Below are 23,946 nucleotides of genomic sequence, written 5' to 3'. Positions count from 1 at the left end.
ATTAGCTTAAACAATTTGGTGATTGTCCCCATAGCTACAACTATACTAAGTCATCTTTTAGAAACTTTGTGGATGAACCAGGTACTATCTTTTCAATAGAGTTGATGAATTATGGAAAAGGAATCACAGAGAATCAAATTATATAGTATGTACCTAGCCAACAGTTAGATATCTTGGCTAAGTATGGTAAGGATTGATAACCAGATTCAAACGTAGATCTTATTACCAAAAATATGTGAAGTAGCTAAATCCAGAAGTAAACTGTGTGTAAAGAGGCTCATCTACATCCAAACCAAGTTGCATGACAAGTTCTACAGTAGTTTAGTTGCTGCCAACACACTGACCGACCAGACAAGGGAAATTTAAAGACGGTTTTAAGTGTTCCTACTTGTTGGCAAAATAGCAGCCTCAATTCAGAAATAGCATATGTTAAAATTAAAATCAAATTTATTTTAGGCTTACTGTCCGTTTAAACTGCATATGTTTTGGTAATTCTTCATTCATCTGTAGTAGTTTCTGTAATTGATTCCTTAAAGCTTCAATTCGTTCTCTCTTCTCAGCCTTGATTTCTTCCCCTTCTTTCATTAACTTGTCATGTTCTCTTTTTCTTCTGGCATTCTCAATACTGAAAACAGAAATTTTAAAAAGTAACAGGTTAAAGATAGAGAAACAGCAGAGAAAATTAGTATTTAATAATTTGGAAATTCATTTAACTTGGTCAGCTTTGGTAAAATGTTGGTGTGTTTTGCAAAAGCCCAGTCCTGTTAGGTATTGATCAAAAATTCCCATACCTGTAGGCTTTAGGATCTTCAATATCTTCTGGAATTGGCTCTGTTTCTATTCCAAACTGTAGGAAAAGGAATAAAAGCTTAGCTCCTTTAAATTGCATATTTACCTTAAAATATCTAGTAAGTAGTAAATTGAGGGGTTTTCTCTGCTTATTTCTAACAACTGTAAGCCTGGAAAGTATTGTCACAAAAAATAAACTAGGGAAAAAAACCTTATTTGTTTCTACTTCATTTAAAGAGGTATGTAGAAAAAGAAAATCACATGTATGCAAAATGTTAATATCACCATATTCCCCTCCAAAATACAAATTAGTAATATTCATGTGTTACTAACAAAAAATACACCGAAAAAAAATCCTCTAGGTCATTTATTTTAAAGTACTTTTTTTTTTTTTAGCATATTCCTTTCATACATGCTTTGATTCCCACCACAATACCTCATGTGTATACAAGGAAAAAGTTTATGTATATTTTTTAAATTTTAAGTGTTTCACTTGATTTTATCAAAGATATTCAGTGAGAAATACACAGAATAACATAATCCCTCTCCTTAGAAAGATATGAAATCAGAAATATGACTCTCCCTTTGGAAAGGAAATCAGTTTAAATTAAGAAGTACTATGAAGTAAATCACTTAGAAGTACTTTGTTTATTCAGGTGCTGTGCTGAAAAATGTCTTAGGCTGTTAAAGAAGAGGATTTATAACCCAGTGAATGAAACAAAAAGTCCTAGTTTGCTAGCTAACCAGTTCTTAAGAAAAACTGAACTTATTTTCTATTCTCTTCATAGCACATAGGTCTCTGTTTTGCTATCATTTGTTGTAAAGAAATAAAGATTCTCTTTTGATCAAGTTGTTTTATTACAGTACTAGTCTTTATACACATAAAATATAAATCTACATTTATGTAAGACAAGGTTTATGACTTTCACAAAGTGAAGTCATAAAACATGACCAATGTAAGAGACAAGTGATGGCTAATACATTTTAGTTACTATTAATCACTTTGGACACAACTTGACTGAACTCTATTATTGCTCAGAGTTAAGCCCCTTGCTTCTCCAATATCAGTTACGATTTCCAGGATTTGATACTGATATCAGCCAACTATCTCTTGACCTCAGCTGTTTACAATAAATTTGAGTTAAACAAAGATGCTTTCAAAGAGTTCCAAAACACCTGCCAATTGTTCTCAATCCTGACTGCACTCTAGAACCACGGGGGCTGGGGGGAGGGGGGAGTTTTATAAAATACAGATGGTCCCTTACTTACAACGGTCAACTTGACGACTTTGCATTCGGTAGAAAGCATACTTCAGGTTTGGAATTTTGACCTTTTCCTGGCTAGGGACATGTGGTAGATCCTCTCTCTTGATGCTGGGCAGCTGCTGCAGCCACAGCTCCCAGGCGGCCACATGATCATGAGGGTCAACAACTGGTACCCACACAACCATTCTGTTTCTCACTTTTCAGTACAGTATTCAACAGATTATGAGATAGTCAACACTTTATTATAAAATAGGCTTTGTGGTAGATGATTTTGCCCAACTGTAGGCTAATGCAAGTGTTCTGAGCATGTTTAACGTAGGCTAGGCTAAGCTGTGGTGCTTGGTAGGTTAGGTGTATTAAATGCATTTTCAACTCATGGTATTTTCAACTTCTGATGGGTTTATCAGGGCACAATCCTATCGTATCTTAAGTTGAAGAAGATCTGTACTGTTGCCTGGGCCTCGCTTTCCGAGATTCTGATTTAACTGCTCAGGCATCTATACTTTTAAGAGCTCCTCTGTGATTCTAAAATACGGTAAGAACCTCGGACCTATGCAGAGCTTAGTTTTTTATTTTGTTTATTCAATTCTTTCTGATTTTGCCTTCTAAAAAGCAGAGGCTGCTTCAGTGACTTAAGAAATATTGATTGCAGTCATAAATAAAAGGAGACCATTATACAAATGTGGAATGAATTTTTTCTATCCCATATGGGTTTCCATAGAGAGTTGGCACTAAGTAGAAAGATAAAGATTTTCTTCTTATTCATACACTTTCCCTTCTGGAAAATTCCTCTTCCTTAGCTTGACCTCATTAGACAACAGTTCATTCTCCAAATTTTGCTGCTATTAATAGAAATGAAAATTTACCTGCTCAAATCTTCCCTACATTCTTTGCATATTCTTTTGAAGCAGGCTACCTGTTAAACAGGAAGCCAATGTGTTCACAGGAATTTTAACTTTGGTCTAATACAATGCCTTATTCTTTAGAAGCAATTCTAACAATTATTAGTCATTTTATCCAAAGGAACCATTATTTTTTCTTTTTATTATTGGAGTATAATTGTTTTACAATGTTGTGTTAGTTTCTGCTGTACAACAAAGTAAATCAGCTACATGTATACATATATTCCCTCCCTCTTGGACCTCCCTCCCACCCTCCCCCCCATCCCACCCATCTAGGTCATTACAGAGCATGGAGCTGACCTCCCTGTACTATACAGCAGGTTCCCACTAGCTATCTATTTTACACATGGTAGCGTATATATGTCAATCCTAACCTCCCATTTCATCCCACCCTCCCCTTCCCCCTCTGTGTGCACATGTCTGTTCTCTACATCCTTATCTCTATTCCTGCCCTGGAAATAGGTTCATCTGTACCATTTTTCTAGATTCCACATACATGCATTAATATACGATATTTGCTTTTCTCTGACTTCCTTCACTCTGTATGACAGACTCTAGGTCCATCCACATCTCTACAAATGACCCAGTTTCATTCCTTTTTATGGCTGAGTAATATTCCATTGTATATATGTACCACATCTTCTTTATCCATTTATCTGTTGTTGGACATTTAGGTTGTTTCCATGTCCTGGCTATTGTCAATAGTGTTGCAATGAAATTGGGGTACATGTGTTCTTTTGAATTATGTTTTTCTCAGGGTATATGTCCAGTAGTGGCATTGCTGGGTCATATGGTAGTTCTATTTTTACTTTTTTAAGGACCATCCATACTGTTCTCCATAGTGACTGTATCAATTTACATTCCCACCAACAGTGCAAGAGGGTTCCCTTTTCTCCACACCCTCTCCAGCATTTCTTGTTTGTAGATTGTTTGACAATGGCCATTCTGACTGGTGTGAGGTGATACCTCATTGTAGTTTTGATTTGCATTTCTCTAATAATTAGTGATGTTGAGCAGCTTTTCATGTGTTTGTTGGCCATCTCTATATCTTCTTTGGAGAAATGTCTATTTAGGTCTTCTGCCTGTTTTTTGATTGGTTTTTTTTTTTTTTTTGATATTGAGCTCCATGAGCCGTTTGTATATTTTGGAGATTAATCCTTTGTCTGTTGCTTCGTTTGCAAATATTTTCTCCCATTCTGAGAGCTGTCTTTTAGTCTTGTTTATGGTTTCCTTTGCTGTGCAAAAGCTTTTAAGTTTAATTAGGTCCCAGTTGTTCATTTTTGTTTTTATTTTCATTACTTTAAGAGGTGGGTTCAAAAAGATCTTGCTATGGTTTATGTCAGAGAGTGTTTTCTCTGTTTTCCTCTAAGAGCTTTATAATGTCCAGTCTTAAATTTAGGTCTTTAATCCATTTTGAGTTTATTTTTGTGTATGGTGTTAGGGAGTGTTCTAATTTCATTCTTTTACATGTAGCTGTCCGGTTTTCCCAGCACCACTAATTGAAGAGGCTGTCTTTTCTCCATTGTATATTCTTGCCTCCTTTGTCATAGATTAGGTGACCATAGGTGTGTGGGTTTATCTCTGGGCTTTCTATCCTGTACCATTGATCTATATTTCTGTTTTTGTGCCAGTACCATACTGTCTTGATTACTGTAGCTTTGTAGTATAGTCTGAAGTCAGGGAGCCTGATTCCTCCAGCTCCATTTTACTTTCTCAAGATTGCTTTGGCTATTTGGGGTCTTGTGTTTCCACACAAATTGTAAAATTTTTTGTTCTAATTCTATGAAGAATGCCATTGGTAATTTGATAGAGATTGCACTGAATCTGTAGAGTGCTTTGGGTAGTATAGTCATTTTCACAATGTTGATTCTTCCAAGCCAAGAACATGGTATATTTCTCCATCTGTTTGTATCATCTTTGATTTCTTTCATTAGTGTTTTATAGTTCTCTGAGTACAAGTCTTTTGCCTCCTTAGGTAGGCTTATTCCTAGGTATTTGATTCTTTCTGTTGCGATAGTAAATGGGATTGCTTCCTTAATTTCTCTTTCTGATCTTTCACTGTTAGTGTATAGGAATGTGAGAGATTTCTGTGAATTTTGTATCCTGCACCTTTACCAAATTCACTGATTAGCTCTAGTAGTCTTCTGGTGCTGTCTTTAGGATTTTCTATGTATAGTATCATGTCATCTACAAACAGTGATAGTTTTACTTCTTTTCCAATTTGTATTACTTTTATTTCTTTTTCTTCTCTGATGGCCTTGGCTAGGATTTCCAAAACTATGTTGAATAAGAGTGGTGAGAGTGGACATCCTTGTCTTATTCCTGATATTAGAGGAAATGCTTTCAGTTTTTCACCATATAGAATGATGTTTGCTGTGGGTTTATATATATGGCCTTTTTATGTTGAGGTAGGTTCCCTCTGAGCCCACTTTCTGGAGAGTTTTTATCATAAATAGGTACTGAATTTTGTCAAAAGCTTTTTCTGCATCTATTGAGATGATCATATGGTTTTTATTCTTTAATTTGTTAACATGATGTATTAACATTGATTGATTTGCATATATTGAAGAATCCTTGCATTCCTGGGATAAATCCCACTTGATCTTGATACTTTAATGTGTTGTTGGATTCTGTTTGCTAGTATTTTGTTGAGGATTTTTGCATCTATGTTCATCAGTGATACTGGTCTGTAATTTTCTTTTTTGTGATACCTTGTCTGGTTTTGGTATCAGGATGATGGTGGCCTTTTTGAATGAGTTTGGGAGTGTTCCTCCCTCTGCAATTTTTTGGAAGAGTTTGAGAAGGATAGGTGTTAGCTCTTCTCTCCAAAGGAACTATTTTGATAATAGAAAATTTAGGTCTTGTGATAGGACAAAGGGATATAATTTGAGGATTCAAACCCTCAATCTTCATTACAAAGCCAATAATGTATTCTGTTTAAGAATACAATAATTTATCTGAATCTTTGATGGCACTCTCATATTCTAATATTAAAGATAATAATATTTTTACAACCCCTTTCAAAGGTACAAATTATGGTATACATCCCACATATGCCTCTTCAATAAGCAAATGAATAAATAGAAAGCAAAATATATCTGAAAAAAGTTGGGCATCTTGAAAACAAAAACTTTGTGAAAGTGGTGGAGACAGAAAAATTGACAGCCTTTTTAATAGAGGGACTTCTACACCTTTAGTAATAAGGTGAATTCAACATCTTTAATATTTGATAACAGAGGCACCAGAAAGGCAAAATTATAATACTGGTAGGAAGATTAGACTGCAAGGTATTTGTGTCTAAATAGTTTCATTTTTAAAGAATATGAGCATTTTAACATCACAATATTAAAATAAAGTTATTATTATTAGTCAGTTACATACCCTGGGAGATGGCACTTTGGCTTTCATGACTTTCTTTAACTCAAATTCAGAAAAAATGTTGAAAACAAAGATATTACTGTCTGCTCCAGTAGTCACCAAGAAACGGTCATCAAAGCTAGTGGAGATGGCTTTAATGCATCCATAATTATTGTCATGCATACTGAAGTGCCAGTAGTCCTCCATAGTGGTCAATGAAGGATCATTCTTATTTAGGATATAGACTCGAATTGCTCCATTTTGCATTCCACAAAACATCATTTCTTGGTTAATGCTATGAAACAAAAGGAAAGTAAATCGTTCTTCAAATTAATCTGAAAATGTTTAATTTTAAATTAATTGACAAATGACTAAAGTTTTAAAAGCAAAGATGTTATGGAGTAAATTGTGTCCCCACAAAATTCATATGCTGAAGCCCTAACAAACTATGGCAGCTCTAGCAAACTAATACAAAAGAGTAGAAAGAGAAAAAGACAATTTGAAATTTGGAGCTATTATATTCGGTCTTCAAAAGAATGATATGATATATGCTTAATTCTTAATTATTAAAGGACTAATGATTCAATTAGTGATCTTTCCAGAATCATTGTAACCCAGAACTTTCGTTATCTGACTGTGCAGTAGCACCCTCCTAAGTAACAGAAAGAAAATCCATACAATTCAACTGTGTGATAAATTCTGACAGAATATTTGATAGAAGGGATTGAAGTAGTTTCAGGAGTAGCTTAGATTCTACTTTACTCACTTGATCTATTTAACTAAACATTGTTTGAGTACTCCTCCATTTGGACAGATCTTTAAAATTGACAATATTAATGACGGACAAAAACAGACAGTAATGGGATATAGTTTTTTTTAAAGCTTTCTGAAATTCTGGTCACCTGAAAGTGATAGTTGTGATGGGATTATCCTCTGTATCCTCAAGAAGACGGAAATCAAAAGGTTCATCTTTCTTTTCTGTGATATCACTGCTTTTGTCATATGGGGGAAACTCACAGTGATATAGAAAACCAGCATCATAGCCACCCTGGAAAAGAGATAAATAACATAGAAGGTAGTACCTGAATATAAGAAACCTATGACCACATGAGGAGTTTTTGATTATTTCAAATTTTAACACATAAAACAGGTGTCTTAAAACATATACTTTTGTATGATTTCTATGGTTACAGATGGAGATGCTTTATAAAACCTATTATTCATTTATATGCAACTACATAATTATAAAAATAAAACACCTTACAATGATTTCTTCCCACTTAAAAGACAATACAAGAGGGACTTCCCTGATGGTCCAGTGGTTAAGAATCTGCCTCCCAATGCAGGGGACGTGGGTTCGATCCCTTGTTGGGGAACTAGGATCCACATGCCACGGGGCAACTAAGCCTGTGTGCCGCAACTACTGAGCCCGTGCACCTCAACTAGAGAGCCCATGCGCCCACAACTACAGAGCCCATGCACTCTGGAGCCCACGCACTGCAACTATTGAGCTCGTGTGCCACAAGGAAGAGCCCATGCACTGCAATGAAAGATCCCACGTGCTGCAATGAAGATCCAACACAGCCAAAATAAATAAATAAAAATAAATATTAGGGCTTCCCTGGTGGCGCAGTGGTTGAGAATCTGCCAATGCAGGGGACACAGGTTCGAGCCCTGGTCTGGGAAGATCCCACATGCCGCGGAGCAACTAGGCTCGTGCGCCACAACTACTGAGCCTGCGTGTCTGGAGCCTGTGCTCCGCAACAAGAGAGGCTGCGATAGTGAGAGGCCCGCGCACCGCGATGAAGAGTGGCCCCCACTTGACGCAACTAGAGAAAGCCCTCGCACAGAAACGAAGACCCAACACAGTCAAAAATAAATATTAAAAAAAATTTTTTTAATTAAATAAATAAATATTAAAAAAAGACAATACAGGAGAGATATCATTTCTATCTACATACTGAATTCCATTTTATTTTAAGGATTATTCGGCATAAGCAGTATTTAACAATAGAGTTTTGTAGATCATGGTTTTCAGAGATTTCCAGTCTAGGAGATTTTTTTTCTCCCTAAGGCAACTGCCAGTTCTGAAAGTAGCAGCTGAGAGGTTAAGAAGTTGAGCAGAGCAATCTGTAGTGTCATGGGCTTAGGGAAAGGCAAAGAATTCCCAGGGTCCTCCAAGAAGAAGGAGCCATTGTAAACACACCTTCCACTGGGCTTTCCATTGCAACCCTGGAGCACTATATCCCAACGTATGGATAAACCAGAAATAGACTGGCCCTCGTAGGAAGTAAAACCTAATTTCAAGTCATCTCATCACTGACTGGATGAAACTGATCTAGGATTTCTAGTTGCTTTCCAGAACCAAAAATAAATTCCAGGAGACAATAGCAATATACAGAGACTCAAGCTGATGCTACGGTTTTTCACAGACAAGATCCAGCATTCAATTAAAAAAAAAAAAACTAGGTATACGAACAAAGAAAAGTCTTGATTGAAAACCAAAAGAAAAAACAGACCAAAGAAACTAAAGTACAAGAAATAGAGATAGAGGTGTTTTCAAAATGGACTTCAAAATAACTCTGATTAATATATTTAAGGACTTTGAAGGAAATACAGAAAGAAGTCAATTAGGATCTATAAAAAAGTAGATAATGGAAAAAATTAAAATTCTAGAACTGAAAAATAAAATGACAAAAGTTAGAATTCAATAGATTGGTTTAAAAGCAACTAGACACAGCTAAAACTAGAGTTATGAAGCTGGAACAGAATCAGAAAAAATAGAGTAAGGCAGGAGAGAGAAAATACAGATGTAAAAATTTTTTAAAAGGAGTGTAAGATCTACATGGGACATAATGATAATGATTAATATACACAAAATTAGAATCCCACAAGAAGAAACTAAAAATATGGACCAGAAGCAATATTGTGGTCGATAAATGTCTGAGAATTTTCTAAAACTGAATACAAATGTGTTGAAGTACAAGAAATGCAATGACCCACAAGCAAGATATATGAAGAATTTACACCTTTTAACATTACACCATAAAACTCCTAGAAGAGAGCATAAGCAAAACATTCTCTGACATAAATCATACCAATGTTTTCTTAGGTCAGTCTCCCAAGGCGACAGAAATAAAAACAAAAATAACAAATGGGACCTAATCAAACTTACAAGCTTTTGCACAACAAAGGAAACCATAAAAAAAAAAAAAGACAACCTATGGAATGGGAGGAAATATTTGCAAATGATGTGACAGACAAGGGCTTAATCTCCAAAATATACAAACAGCTCATACAACTCAACAACAAAAAAACAAACAACCCAATCAAAAAATGGGCAGAAGACCTAAATAGACATTTCTCCAAAGAAGACATACAGATGGCTAGCAGGCACATGAAAAGATGCTCAACATCACTAATTACTAGAGAAATGCAAATCAAAACTACAGTGAGGTACCACCTCACACCTGTCAGAATGGCCATCATTAAAAAGTCTATGAATAACAAATGCTAGAGAGGGTGTGGAGAAAAGGGAACCCTCCTACACTGTTGGTGGAAATGTAAGTTGGGGCAGCCACTATGGAAAACAGTATGGAGGTTGCTCAGAAAACTAAAAATAGAATTACCATATGATCCAGCAATCCCACTCCTGGGCATATACACAGACAATACTATAATTCAAAAGATACATGCACCCCTATGTTCATAGCAGCACTATTCACAATAGCCCAAACATGGAAACAACCTAAATGTCCATTGACAGATGAATGGATAAAGAAGATGTGGTACATATATACAGTGGAATACTACTCGGCCACAAAAAAGAATGAAATAATGCCATTTACAGCAACATGGGTGAAACTAGAGATTATCATACTAACTGAAGTAAGTCAAAAAGAGAAAGACAAATACCATATGATATCACTTATATGTGGAATCTAAAATATGGCACAAATGAACCTAGCTACAAAACAGAAACAGACTCACAGACATAGAGATCAGACTTGTAGTTGCCAAGTGGGAGGAGGGTGGGAGAGGAAAGGACTGGGAGTGTGGGATTAGCAGATGTAAACTATTATATATAGGATGGATAACAACAAGGTCCTACTGTATAGCACAGGGAACTATATTCAATATCCTGTGATAAACCATAATGGAAAAGAATATGAAAAAAAAAAGTCTGCATGTGTATAACTGAGTCACGTTGCTGTACAGCAGAGACTGGCACAACACTGTAAATCAACTGTACTTCAATAAAACAATAAAGAAGTTACACCTTTTAACACAAAATCTTCAAAGCAACAAGAGAAAAAAAGATGCATAGGTTACAAAAAATAACAATAAAAAGATGTACATGGGGCGTCCCTGGTAGCGCAGTGGTTAAGAATCTGCCTGCCAATGTAGGGGACACAGGTTCGATCCCTGGTCCAGGAAGATCCAACATGCCGTGAAGCAACTAAGCCCGTGCACCACAACTACTGAGCCTGTGCTCTAGAGCCCGCAAACCACAACTACTGAGCCTGCGTGCCACAACTACTGAAGCCCACGCACCTAGAAGATATGCTCTGCAACAGAGAAGCCACCACAACGAGAAGCCCGCGCACCGCAACGAAGAGTAGCCCCCGCACAGCTACAAAAACCCAATGCAGCCAAAATAAATTAAAAAAAAAAAAGATATAGATGGCAGAATGGAAGACAAAAGATGATAAGAAGATATCAAAGTTTTAAAAAGAAAATATACAGAAGAACTAAAAGTTTTAAAGGCAAAATAGGCACTATAAGGCAAAAAAAACCCCAAAACTTATATATACATATATGTGTGTGTGTGTGTGTGTGTGTGTGTGTGTGTGTGTATATATATATATATAAAATGTGACAATGAGGTGAGGGGGAGGATACACAACACTAAAGTGCCCTAAGATCTTTTTTCTCTAGAGCTAGTAAAAGAATAAATTTGTATCAAATTATATTAAATTAAGGATATATACTATGACCTTTAGCATCACCACTAAAAACAAAATAGTAAAAAAAAATGTATAACTAATAACCTAATAGAGGAGGAAAATTGGGGGAAAAACTACCTAATCATCTGATAGAAGGTGAAAAACCAAATGTAGAATTGGTGTGATAAACAGAAATAATAAGATGGTAGATTTAATCTAAACTATATTAGCCATTACATTAAATATAAAAGGACACAGTGTTCTATTAAAATAAAGATTTTACTACAGGATTAAAAAGAAAAGCCTAACCATGTACTGCTTACAAAAGACGTACTTTGAAATAAGAATATCAAAGGTAAAGGAAAGAAAAGAGTCATTAACAACTCTGAGTTTTGGCTTAGTAACTGGACGGATGGTTGTCCCATTTACTGAGATGGAGATGGAGCAGGTTTGCACAGGGCAAGTGTGATTTAAAAGTTATATTTTGGGGATTTCCCTGGTGGTACAGTGGGTAAGACTCTGTGCTCCCAATGCAGGGGGCCCAGGTTCGATCCCTGGTTGGGGAACTAGAACCTGCATGCATGCCGCAACTAAGAAGTCCACACACCACAACTAAGAAGTCCACATGCCACAACTAAAGATCCCACGTGCCGCAACTAAAGATCCCACATGCCACAACTAAAGATCCCACGTGCCGCAACTAAAGATCCCACATGCCGCAACTAAAGATTCCATGTGCCGTGACTAAAACCCAGAGCAGCCAAAATAAAAATAAATAAAATTTTTTTTTAAAAAAGTTATATTTTGGGCATGTCCATTTTGAGGAGCCAAGTAGTGATGTCAAGTTGGACATACAAGTCCGAATATGAGAGGAGAGGTCAAGACTAGAGATAAAAATGAAATTTATTGGCATATATTTGATATTTAAAATCTTGGGACTAGATAAAATCATCTAGCAAGAAAGAGGGCACCCAAGACCACATCCTAGAGTACTTCGAAGTTCAAAGCTAGTTCAACATATAAGAAGGCAGCAAAAGAGGCTGAAAAGGAGTGGCCAGCAGATGGTGGTGTCATGGAAGCCAAAAAAGAAAATGCTTTAAGAAGAATGGAGGGTTAACTTTATCAAATGTTTTGGAGAGGTCAAATGGACAGAGAAGTGACCACTGAGCTTGGCAGTAGGAAAATCTTTGATGACTTGAAGTGGTGGAGCTAGAAACCTGACTGGAATGTGTTAAAAACCAAATAGGAGGTGAAGAAATGAAGCCAGTGACTACAGACAACTCTTTCAAGTTTTCCTATAAAGGAGCAGTGGATGAGAAGAAAAGAGATGTGAAAGAAACAAATTTAAGTACTAGGAGCATGTTTATGTGCTGACAATAAGAACTGAGTAAACAGAGAGAGGTTGAAGATACAGGAGACCAGCTAGTTTATTTCAGGAGTAAAATCTTTGAGAAAGTGAGAGGGGATGGGATCAAGAGGCCATTTGGAACAGTGTCCTTGGAAAGTTGCAGGGGACCATTCACCAATAGCAGACAAACGTGTATGGATCTCCATAGGACATTAGATCTCATTAAGACAAGATAAGGAAATTCCATCTGATTGTTTTTATTTTATTTTCTCAGTGAAATGTGAGATGGGAATTCCTTGGCGGTCCAGTGGTTAGAACTCTGTGCTTTCACTGCCGGGGCCTGGGTTCAATCCCTGGTTGGGGAACTAAGATCCTGTAAGCCGCTCAGTGGGGCCAAAAAAAAAAAAAGAAAGAAAAAGAAAACAGAAAAGAAATGTGAGATAAGGTTATCATTAGAAATTGAGGGAAGGTACAAAATGATTGATGGGAGAAGAATCAAAGCGATAATTTGGAAAGTGGGAAAGTGAACATGGCTGGGCAGTAGAACCAGCTTGCACTGTGAGTGCTGATTTGAGAACTGTGGTCGTGCCTTCAGAATGAGACTGGTTTTCTGCAGCATCTGCTTGGATGCAGGCACAGAGTTGGCAAATAGTTGAGTCAAGCAGGGTTAGTGTCACTTCTTCTGAACTATGCCTTGACCTTGTATGCTGGTGTAGTTTAATGGTTAAGAGTGTGGACTCTAGACCCAGACTGCCTGAGTCCAGGTCCTGGTTCCACCTCTCATTAATTATACAACCTCAGGTAAGTTACCTAGCCTCTCCACTCCTTGGTTTCTTCTTATGTAAAATGCAAATTATGAAGAGCGCTTATTTTATAGGGTGGTCACTTAGAATGGTGCCTGGTATAGAATAAGCAGGTTTCCAGATTTAGCAAATAAAAATACAGAATGAATGTTAACTAAACTTATTGTGGTAATCATTTCATGATACATGCAAGTCAAATCATTATGCTATATACCTTAAATTACACAATCCTGCATGTCAATGATATCTCAGTAAAACCAGGAAAAAAGTTTTTAAATGCAGGATGCACAGTTAATTTGAATTTCAGATAAACAACAAATATGTTTTTAGTGTAAGTATGTCCCATGTAATACTTATCTGGCACCCCTAAAGGTAAGCATTAAATATGCTTGTTAAATAATTAATAATTCTTACATATGTTTCAAGGACACTAGAACTCTCTTATATTACTGTACAATTGTTTCTGCGCCTCTCTCCCTCATGATATGAGGGAACTTTCAGAAGGCAGGATCATGTCTTAATTATTCCTTTACCCCGTGAACCCCACACAACAGTAGCCATCGATAATTGTTTCATAAAGCAGAGAAGATAAAAGCTCAAGGCACTACTACATGGAATCCTAAGGTGCCTCCATCACTACTTTCTATCCTTCTTGCTGCTTGTCTCCTTAGAAGTTGCTATCAAAGATATATTTCTAAGAAATGCTGAAGAGGAGTGGAGTTAACTCTCATCACTCCTTATAGCAACAGTACTCAGCTAGGCAGTCTCCTGGCCTGGCCAAAGATCTGATACCACTTACGAATTGGAGATAGTCTTTCACATATACTTTTATGTCAATTATTACTTTTTTGGTGAATGGAATTGAAATTTGTGATAAATTCATAATGAAGGAAATCTTGCTTTGCAATAGATCAATAAAATATTTTATAAGAATAGAAAATATATAATTAGGGGATGTAATTGTCACATTATTGTAACATTCGCAGGTACTTGCCTCGCATTTTTCTCTTCTTCCTTATTAGCCAAGTCCCAATTTCACTCAGGGTGGCAACGTGACCATCTAAAAACAGTCATTTTCCCAGACTTCCATGCAGCCACACAGCATAGTTGTAGATAATGAAAGGTAAGCAAAAGTCCAGTGGACTGTGCTGCCATCATATTCAAAATTTTAAAATGACAAACACAGCTGGAATACCCCTTAGCCCTTTGCCCTTCTACCTTTGATTCTCCTCCCCTTTGACCTTCTGAAACATGTGATTGTCGCAGATAACAGATACAATAAGTAGACATATAAAACATATTAAGATGATATAAAAACAAACTCACATTCATTCATCAAAATTCACACCTTCAGTAGTAGTTAACAGCTGGAGTCTTACCATAGAGTAAGGAAGTAAGAAAGTGATGGAAAATAATACCTATATTAGATTAGGGTTGAGATCAAAATTTATTACATTATTACTTACCAAAGAAACCCAGAACTTCCCTGGCCCAGAGTAAAATCCACAGAGGATGTGACAGGGGGTTAAAGGAATAAAGATTTCGGGTAATGGCTCTTCCTCTTCTTCTTCTTCTTCCCCCTGGAGTTCCTTTTCTCCATCTTCTCCCATCTCTGCTTCTAGGCTTTTCCTCCTTTCTTCCTTTTCCTTCTCCTTCAACTCCTTTTGTTTCTTTCTCTTTGCAATTTCTATTAATCTCTTGTGCAAAAGAGATATTGAGATTAAAAAAACTGTAATTCATTCATTCATTCACACTATTATTAAAGAAAGTAGGAGGAAGATAGAGTCCTAGAAAAATTCACAGCTCTAATGTAACAAATAATGTCATTTAAAGATTATTATCAAGTTGGGAATATATTTTTATTGTTAAAATTTTCAAATCATTGGAATGACTTTCTGCATAACTCCCATTTACCCTGGTTTTACAGAAATTATTTTGCCTTTTTTTTCCTAATAGAGAAGTTAAATATAGTTTCTCTCAGAGCCTATCACTGTCAATCCATGAATTTGGTGGATTGAAATAGTCCACGAGGGAAGCTGTTTCTATCTTTAGCGGTACAGCGATTTAGGCCCTCAGCCTCTATCAACTGGCTATTGCAAAAGCCCCCTAGCACTGGCATCCCTACCTCCCATCTTTTACCTCTTTATTCCATTTACCTCTTAGAATTAACTTCCAAATTTATATGATCTCATCACATCAATCTCCTCCTCAAAAATTCAAAATGGATTCCAATGGCCCAAAAATTAAATTAAAACATCTTGGCTAATATTTAAGGGGTTCCATGTGGTCATAGACTCCTGTCACACCCCTCCACAAATTGCATCCCTCTGCCTCATGGTCCATTCTTCATTTCTCGAAAACACCCAAACTCTTGCAACTCTGCCTTCCCTCAGGATGTTCTCCCAGCTTTTATTGCCTTCCTCCTCATTTTCAACCTGTCAAAATCCTTCCCATTCTTTAAATACTAAATATCACCTCCATGAAGTCATCCTTGACCTCCTCTCACTCCTCTATAAGAATCATATATTCTTTCCTCTGCGTGCCCCTAAAATTCTTTTCTTTGCACTGTGATTTTAATATCTACTCATTACCACCTTCTAATACAATAAGCTGCTTTCTACCAAATAAGCTCCTTAAAGTAAAAGTCTATGTCTTATTCTTCTTCGTATTTTCCCAGCACTTAACACAGGATATTTTATATTCTAAGAAAGAAAAAAAATTAGAAGACAATGCTTCAAGGGTATTTCATACCAGAATCTTAGATTTGACACTTGAGAAATGGAAACATTTTATACACATGTCTTTGATTTCATAGGAAACTACATCATGGTCCTCCTCCTCCTCCTTTATAGTTGGAAATGGAGCTTCAAGAACATAGCCATTCTCACAAATAATCAGTAAAGTACTTTCAGGCTAAAAAAAAATTAAAACATATCATTTACATTTAGGCAAATTTTTAGAAGCACAGTTCAAAAAGATTTTAAACCAGGCAAACTATAATTGCTATGTATATTAGCCATTTTTTAAAGATGCTTATTACCAGTAATAACCACAGTGAGGAACTTAGTCAATCTTATTAATCACTATACACAATTATTAGTACAATTATATCATTATTAATTAATAAGCTAAGTGTTAAAATTAGATTTAGATTCATTTCCCTTATAGATGCCATAGTTTCTGAGCCAAAAATCTGGTTGTGAAATGTTAGCCCAAAGGGCAGAATATTAAAATTAGGACTGCCAAGGAAAATCCGTAGTACGTGAATGGCATATACAACCTCAGCCTCCCTTGATGGATCATCCTCTCTCTGCCTGAGTTCATTTAATGTGGATGTCCCCAAGATTTTTGTTCACGTCCCTCTTCTTCTTTCTCTCCATAAACATGCCCTGGGAAATGTTATAGCCGATCAAGGCTTCATTACCACTCACAAGCAATTAGACTCCAGATTAATCTCTCTAGTCCAGTCCAAAATCATGTATTTAACCATGTGTGGGAAATCCCCATCTTGATAGTCTACAGAAACGTTATTCAAAATGTTTATTCGAAATGTTTATTCATTCAGTTATTTTATTCTATACTTATTATACACCTATTATGTGTTCAGAATTTTGTAGAGGGCTAGAGGCAAAATTATAATAAGAAAAATAGGGATTGCCTCTGCCATTATGAAGCTTACCTCCAATGGGAGAACCTGTCATTTAACAACTCATATAAATAAATGCAAATTATAACCGCAATAAGTGTTGCAGAGGTACCGCAAGAGTAAGGAGGTTGTACAAGGCTTCCTGAGAAGGTGGTACCTAAGTTTCAAGGTGAAGGATGAGTAGAAGATATTTTTATAATGACTTAGGGGAGGGTTTGAGGGAGCATGCTATGTAAAGGACATACCATGTGCAAATATCCTGTGGCATATTTGGGCTTTTAAAAAAGTTGTGGCCTTGGTGGTATCACCTAGGTGAAGAGAACAGAGTGAGAGGAGAGACTGGGACAGAGCCTTGGGGAAACAACACTCAATGGCTGAGTGAGGGAGACTGAGAAGGAGTGACAAGATGTAAGAGAAGGAACAAGGAGAGTATAATGTCCCCCAAATCAAAGAAAGATGGTATTTCAAAGAGGAAGTGAGGGTCAACAAGGTCAATTGAGGCTAAGAGGGCAAGAATATAAGAACTAAAACTGTTAAATGGATACCACCGGTATCTTTAGAAGAGCTGATCTGGTGGAATTACGAGACAAAAGAAACTCGTAAGAATGTGTAAAGGAAGGAGTAGGTGTAAGGAAATGCAGTTCGTGGGAATAAACAATCGCCTTAAGAAAACTGGGAGGAGAAAGATGGAGCAGTGACTGGAAGAGAACATGAAGTCAAGGAATTTATTTTTTATACATGAGAGAGTCTTGAATATATTTAAATACTGATGGAAATAATCCATTTAACAGGTAAGGTTAAATTTATATGACAGAAAAGAGAAAATAAATGTGTGAAATGTTGAAAAAAGTGGGAGTAGAATCCAAAGGTCATAAGGGAGAATTGGCCTCAAGTAGGAAGGCACACAGCACCTCTATTGTTAAAAAAAAAAAAAAAAAAAAAAAGGGAAGAGGAGCAGGTACATGAAGAGGTAACAGAATTTTACGTTTGGTAGTGGGAAGGTAAAGGAGTTCCTGGCAGAGACCTCCTACTCTACGAAATAAGTGATGCTGAGAATGAGAGTGAGCGAGCTAGTGGGAGGCTTGAAGCTTTGAGGAGAGGAGGCGTTTTTAAGTGTTCATTGTGGGTGAAAGAGAGAGTTGATAAGAACAATGTCATAGGATTGCTAAGCCATACCATGAGTTGTGTTGAGGCCATTAGAGTCACTAAATTATGGAGAAGCTAATCTTCCCTGATGTATGACTATCTCCAGCTGCCCTTGGTAATCACTGTAGGCAAATATAAATCAGTTGGGGGCATTCAGGGATGGATTTTTGCCAGAAGTGTATGAAAAAAAGAGAAGGGAGCTCAAGGCATTAGAAGAGTGCTATTGAACCCTACTGAAAAGAATCATGACATTTAAGCCAGATATAGGGGGAACTTAAGACAAGAATGGACTAATGAGTGAGGGAAAGCAAATGGTGAATGAACAAGGGGTGCCTGTGACTTCAGAGAACAAGTAGAACAGAAGTAGCTAAGTTAACAGGCTGGACAGAAGAGAGGTTGAGGTTAGAATGTGAGATATCTGAAGAGTTGACTTTTAAAGTTGAGTTCTTACAAGACACTGTAGTCTGAATCATGGCCCCCCAAATTCTTATGCAGAAGTCCTAACCCCCAGTATCACAGAATGTGACTGTATTTGGAGATGGGGCCTTTAAGCAGGTAATTATGTTACAATACAGTTGTTAGGGTGGGTCCTAATCCAATAGGACTGGTGTCCTTGTAAGAAGGGGAGATTAGGACACAGAGGGACAATCATGTGAGGACACAGTGAGAAGGTGGCCATCTGCAAGCCAAGGAGAGAGGTCTCAGAAGAAATCAAACCTGTCAGCACCTTGATCTTAAACTTCTAGCCTAAAAAACTGTGAGAAAATAAATTCCTGTTCTTTAAGCCACCCAGACTGTGGTATTTTGTTATGGAAGCCCTAGTAAACTAATAAACTGGTGGTAGTAGTGCCCAGTGGGTGGCTGTGAAAGTGTGTGGATAAACTGTAAAGGTCATGGGAAATGAAGAGGTCAAGAAGCTCAGAGGCTGATGTGATTTGATCGACTAGGCACATGGTGTTAATATCATTCAGGATAATTGTTTACACTTTGGATAAAGAGAAAGATAACCATATTCTCAAAATTTTAATAAAGGGGCAGGCTTGACCAGGTGGTCAGAAGATAACAGCAATATAAAAAGATAGAAGGTGATATAGCTAAGTTATAAGAGCCTCAGAGGAGCTGTGTTTCTATTTTATGAGCCAAGTCATAAAAGTAATACATAAATATTGCCACAAATGAAATAAAAGTTAACTATTATACTTCTCTCCCTGACCCCAAACAGATACAATGAATGCTACGAAGCTGATGTGTATCCTTTCACACTTTTCTCCTCAGAATAGAATTTTTTCGAGTACAGAAAAGGGTATTCATTTATTCATTCAGTGAAGATATGATCAATCCATATCCGTGAAGATAAAATAACCAGACACATTAGAAATAAGACATCAGGAGTGAGAGTCAACAAAACAAATACCAAAAAAAAATCCATAAAGACTTCAGGGGAGAGGAGAGAAGATTGCGGAAGAGTAAGACGTGGAGATCACCTTCCTTCCCACAGATACAGTAGAAGTACATCTACACGTGGAACTGCTCCTACAGAACACCCACTGAACGCTGGCAGAAAACGTCCGACCTCCAAAAAGGCAAGAAACTCCCCCCGTACTTGGGTAGGGCAAAAGAAAAAAGAAATAACAGAGACAAAAGAATAGGGACGGCACCTGCACCAGTGGGAGAGAGCTGTGAAGGAGGAAAGATTTCCACGCACTAGGAAGCCCCTTCGCGGGCAGAGACTGTGGGTGGCAGAGAGGGGAAGCTTCAGAGCCACGGAGGAGAGTGCAGCCACAGGGGTGCGGAGGGCAAAGCAGAGAGATTCCCACACGGAGGAGCGGTGCCGTCCAGCACTCACCTGCCCGAGAGGCTTGTCTGCTCACCCGCCGGGGCGGGCGGGGCTGGGAGCTGAGGCTCAGCTCCGGTCGGATCGCAGGGAGAGGACTGGGGTTGGCAGCGTGAACACAGCCTGAAGGGGTTAGCGCACCACAGCTAGCCGGGAGGGAGTCCGGGAAAAAGTCTGCAGCTGCCGAAGAGGCAAGAGACTTTTTCTTGCCTCTTTGTTTCGCGGCGCGCAAGGAGAGGGGATTCAGAGCGCCGCCTAAACGAACTCCAGAGACGGGCGCGAGCCGCGGCGATCAGCGCGGACCCCAGAGACGGGCGTGAGACGCTGGGGCTGCTGCTGCCGCCTCCAAAAAGCCTGTGTGCGAGCACAGGTCACTCTCCACACCGCCCCTCCCGGGAGCCTGTGCAGCCCGCCACTGCCAGGGTCCCGTGATCCAGGGACAACTTCCCCGGGAGAACGCACTGCGCGCCTCAGGCTGGTGCAACGTCTCGCGGCCTCTGCCGCAGGCTCGCCCCACCTCCTCTGTACCCCTCCCTCCCTGCGGCCTGGGTGAGCCAGAGCCCCCGAAGCAGCTGCTCCTTTAACCCCGTCCTGTCTGGGCGGGGAATAGACGACCTCAGGCGACCTACACGCAGAGGCGGGTCCAAATCCAAAGCTGAACCCCAGGAGCTGTGCGAACAGAGAAGAGAAGAGGAAATCTCTCCCAGCAGCCTCAGAAGCAGCGGATTAAAACTCCACAAACAACTTGATGTGCCTGCATCTGTTGAATACCTGAATAGACAACGAATCATCCCAAATTCAGGAGGTGGACTTTGGGAGCACGATATATTAATTTTTCCCCTTTTCCTTTTTTTTTTTGTGAGTGTATATGTATATGCTTCTGGGTGAGATTTTGTCTGTATAGCTTTGCTTTATAATAGCTTTATTTTATTTCACTATATTATAGCCTCTTTCTTTCTTTCTTTCTATTTTTTCTCCCTTTTACTCTGAGCCGTGTGGACGAAAGGCTCTTGGTGCTCCAGCCAGGCATCAGGGCCGTGCCTCTGAGGTGGGAGAGCCAACTTCAGGACACTGGTCCACAAGAGACCTCCCAGCTCCACGTAATACCAAACGGCAAAAATCTCTCAGAGATCTCCATCTCAATATCAAGACCCAGCTTCACTCAACGACCAGCAAGCTACAGTGCTGGACACCATATGCCAAACAACTAGCAAGACAGGAACACAGCCCCATCCATTAGCAGAGAGGCTGCCTAAAATCATAATAAGGCCACAGACACCCCAAAATACACCACGAGACGTGGACGTGCCCACCAGAAAGACAAGATCCAGCCTCATCCACCAGAGCTCAGGCACTAGTTCCCTCCACCAGGAAGCCTACACAACCCACTGAACCAACCTTAGCCACTGGGGACAGATACCAAAAACAACGGGAACTACAAACCTGCAGCCTGTGAAAAGGAGACCCCAAACACAGTAAGATAAGCAAAATGAGACGACAGAAAAACACACAGCAGATGAAGGAGCAGGGTCAAAACACACCAGACTTAACAAATGAAGAGGAAATAGGTAGTCTACCCGAAAAAGAATTCAGAATAATGATAGTAAGGATGATCCAAAATCTTGGAAATAGAATAGACAAAATGCAAGAAACATTTAACAAGGACGTAGAAGAACTAAAGAGGAACCAAGCAATGATGAAAAACACAATAAATGAAATTAAAAATACTCTAGATGGGATCAATAGCAGAATAACTGAGGCAGAAGAAAGGATAAGTGACCTGGAAGATAAAATGGTGGAAATAACTACTACAGAGCAGGATAAAGAAAAAAAGAATGAAAAGAACTGAGGACAGTCTCAGAGACCTCTGGGACAACATTAAACGCACCAACATTCGATTTATAGGGGTCCCAGAAGAAGAAGAGAAAAAGAAAGGAACTGAGAAAATATTTGAAGAGATTATAGTTGAAAACTTCCCTAATATGGGAAAGGAAATAGTTAATCAAGTCCTGGAAGCACAGAGAGTCCCATACAGGATAAACCCAAGGAGAAACACGCCAAGACACATATTAATCAAACTGTCAAAAATTAAATATAAGGAAAACATATTAAAGGCAGCAAGGGAAAAACAACAAATAACACACAAGGGAATCCCCATAAGGTTAACATCTGATCTCTCAGCAGAAACTCTGCAAGCCAGAAGGGAGTGGCAGGATATACTTAAAGTGATGAAGGAGAAAAACCTACAACCAAGATTACTCTACCCAGCAAGGATCTCATTCAGATTCGATGGAGAAATTAAAACCTTTACAGACAAGCAAAAGCTGAGAGAGTTCAGCACCACCAAACCAGCTTTACAACAAATGCTAAAGGAACTTCTCTAGGCAAGAAACACAAGAGAAGGAAAACATCTACAATAACAAACCCAAAACATTTAAGAAAATGGGAATAGGAACATACATATCGATAATTACCTTGAATGTAAATGGATTAAATGCTCCCACCAAAAGACACAGGCTGGCTGAATGGATACAAAAACAAGACCCATATATATGCTGTCTACAAGAGACCCACTTCAGACCTAGAGACACATACAGACTGAACGTGAGGGGATGGAAAAAGATATTCCATGCAAATGGAAATCAAAAGAAAGCTGGAGTAGCAATTCTCATATCAGACAAAATAGACTTTAAAATAAAGACTATTACAAGAGACAAAGAAGGACACTATATAATGATCAAGGGATCGATCCAAGAGGAAGGTATAACAATTGTAAATATTTATGCACCCAACATAGGAGCACCTCAATACATAAGGCAAATACTAACAGCCATAAAAGGGGAAATCGACAGCAACACAATCATAGTAGGGGACTTTAACACCCCACTTTCACCAATGGACAGATCATCCGAAATGAAAATAAATAAGGAAACACAAGCTTTAAATGATACATTAAACAAGATGGACTTAATTGATATTTATAGGACATTCCACCCAAAAACAACAGAATACACATTTTTCTCAAGTGCTCATGGAACATTCTCCAGGATAGATCATATCTTGGGTCACAAATCAAGCCTTGGTAAATTTAAGAAAATTGAAATCGTATCAAGTATCTTTTCCGACCACAACGCTATGAGACTAGATATCAATTACAGGAAAAGATCTGTAAAAAATACAAACACATGGAGGCTACACAATACACTACTTAATAACGAAGTGATCACTGAAGAAATCAAAGGGGAAATCAAAAAATACCTAGAAACAAATGACAATGGAGATACGACGACCCAAAACCTATGGGACGCAGCAAAAGCAGTGCTAAGAGGGAAGTTTATAGCAATACAAGCCTACCTCAAGAAACAGGAAACATCTCGAATAAACAACCTAACCTTGCACCTAAAGCAATTAGAGAAAGAAGAACAAAAAATCCCCAAAGCCAGCAGAAGGAAAGAAATTATAAAGATCAGGTCAGAAATAAATGAAAAAGAAATGAAGGAAACAATAGCAAAAATCAATGAAACTAAAAGCTGGTTCTTTGAGAAGATAAACAAAATTGATAAACCATTAGCCAGACTCATCAAGAGAAAAAGGGAGAAGACTCAAATCAATAGAATTAGAAATGAAAAAGGAGAAGTAACCACTGACACTGCAGAAATACAAAAGATCATGAGAGATTACTACAAGCAACACTATGCCAATAAAATGGACAACCTGGAAGAAATGGACAGATTCTTAGAAATGCACAAACTGCCGAGACTGAACCAGGAAGAAATAGAAAATATGAACAGACCAATCACAAGCACTGAAATTGAAACTGTGATTAAAAACCTTCCAACAAACAAAAGCCCAGGACCAGATGGCTTCACAGGTGAATTCTATCAAACATTTAGAGAAGAGCTAACACCTA

The 23,946-nt window shown here is 38.1% G+C and overlaps 1 protein-coding gene across 4 annotated transcripts in view; it reads right to left on the bottom strand.

Annotated features, from left to right (window-relative positions):
- Nucleotides 1-23,946, bottom strand: part of CFAP44 (cilia and flagella associated protein 44) — a 133,807-nt gene that overhangs the window by 51,180 nt on the left and 58,681 nt on the right. For 3 of the 4 annotated variants that reach the window (XM_082460119.1, XM_082460118.1, XM_082460120.1), the window contains 6 exons: nt 16,162-16,323; nt 14,877-15,107; nt 7,216-7,361; nt 6,338-6,608; nt 792-847; nt 463-625 (listed from right to left, as the gene is read on the bottom strand). In XM_082460119.1, coding sequence (XP_082316245.1) covers nt 463-625; nt 792-847; nt 6,338-6,608; nt 7,216-7,361; nt 14,877-15,107; nt 16,162-16,323 — 1,029 coding nt within the window. The remainder of the gene's footprint in view (nt 1-462; nt 626-791; nt 848-6,337; nt 6,609-7,215; nt 7,362-14,876; nt 15,108-16,161; nt 16,324-23,946) is intronic. The other variant, XM_082460121.1, reaches the window with a different exon arrangement.

Source organism: Balaenoptera physalus (assembly GCF_965194825.1).
Source record: "Balaenoptera physalus genome assembly, chromosome: 4".
Classification (NCBI taxonomy): domain Eukaryota; kingdom Metazoa; phylum Chordata; class Mammalia; order Artiodactyla; family Balaenopteridae; genus Balaenoptera; species Balaenoptera physalus.
The sequence above is the reverse complement of the archived record's forward strand: the minus strand, read 5'-3'. Positions and strand labels throughout refer to the sequence as shown.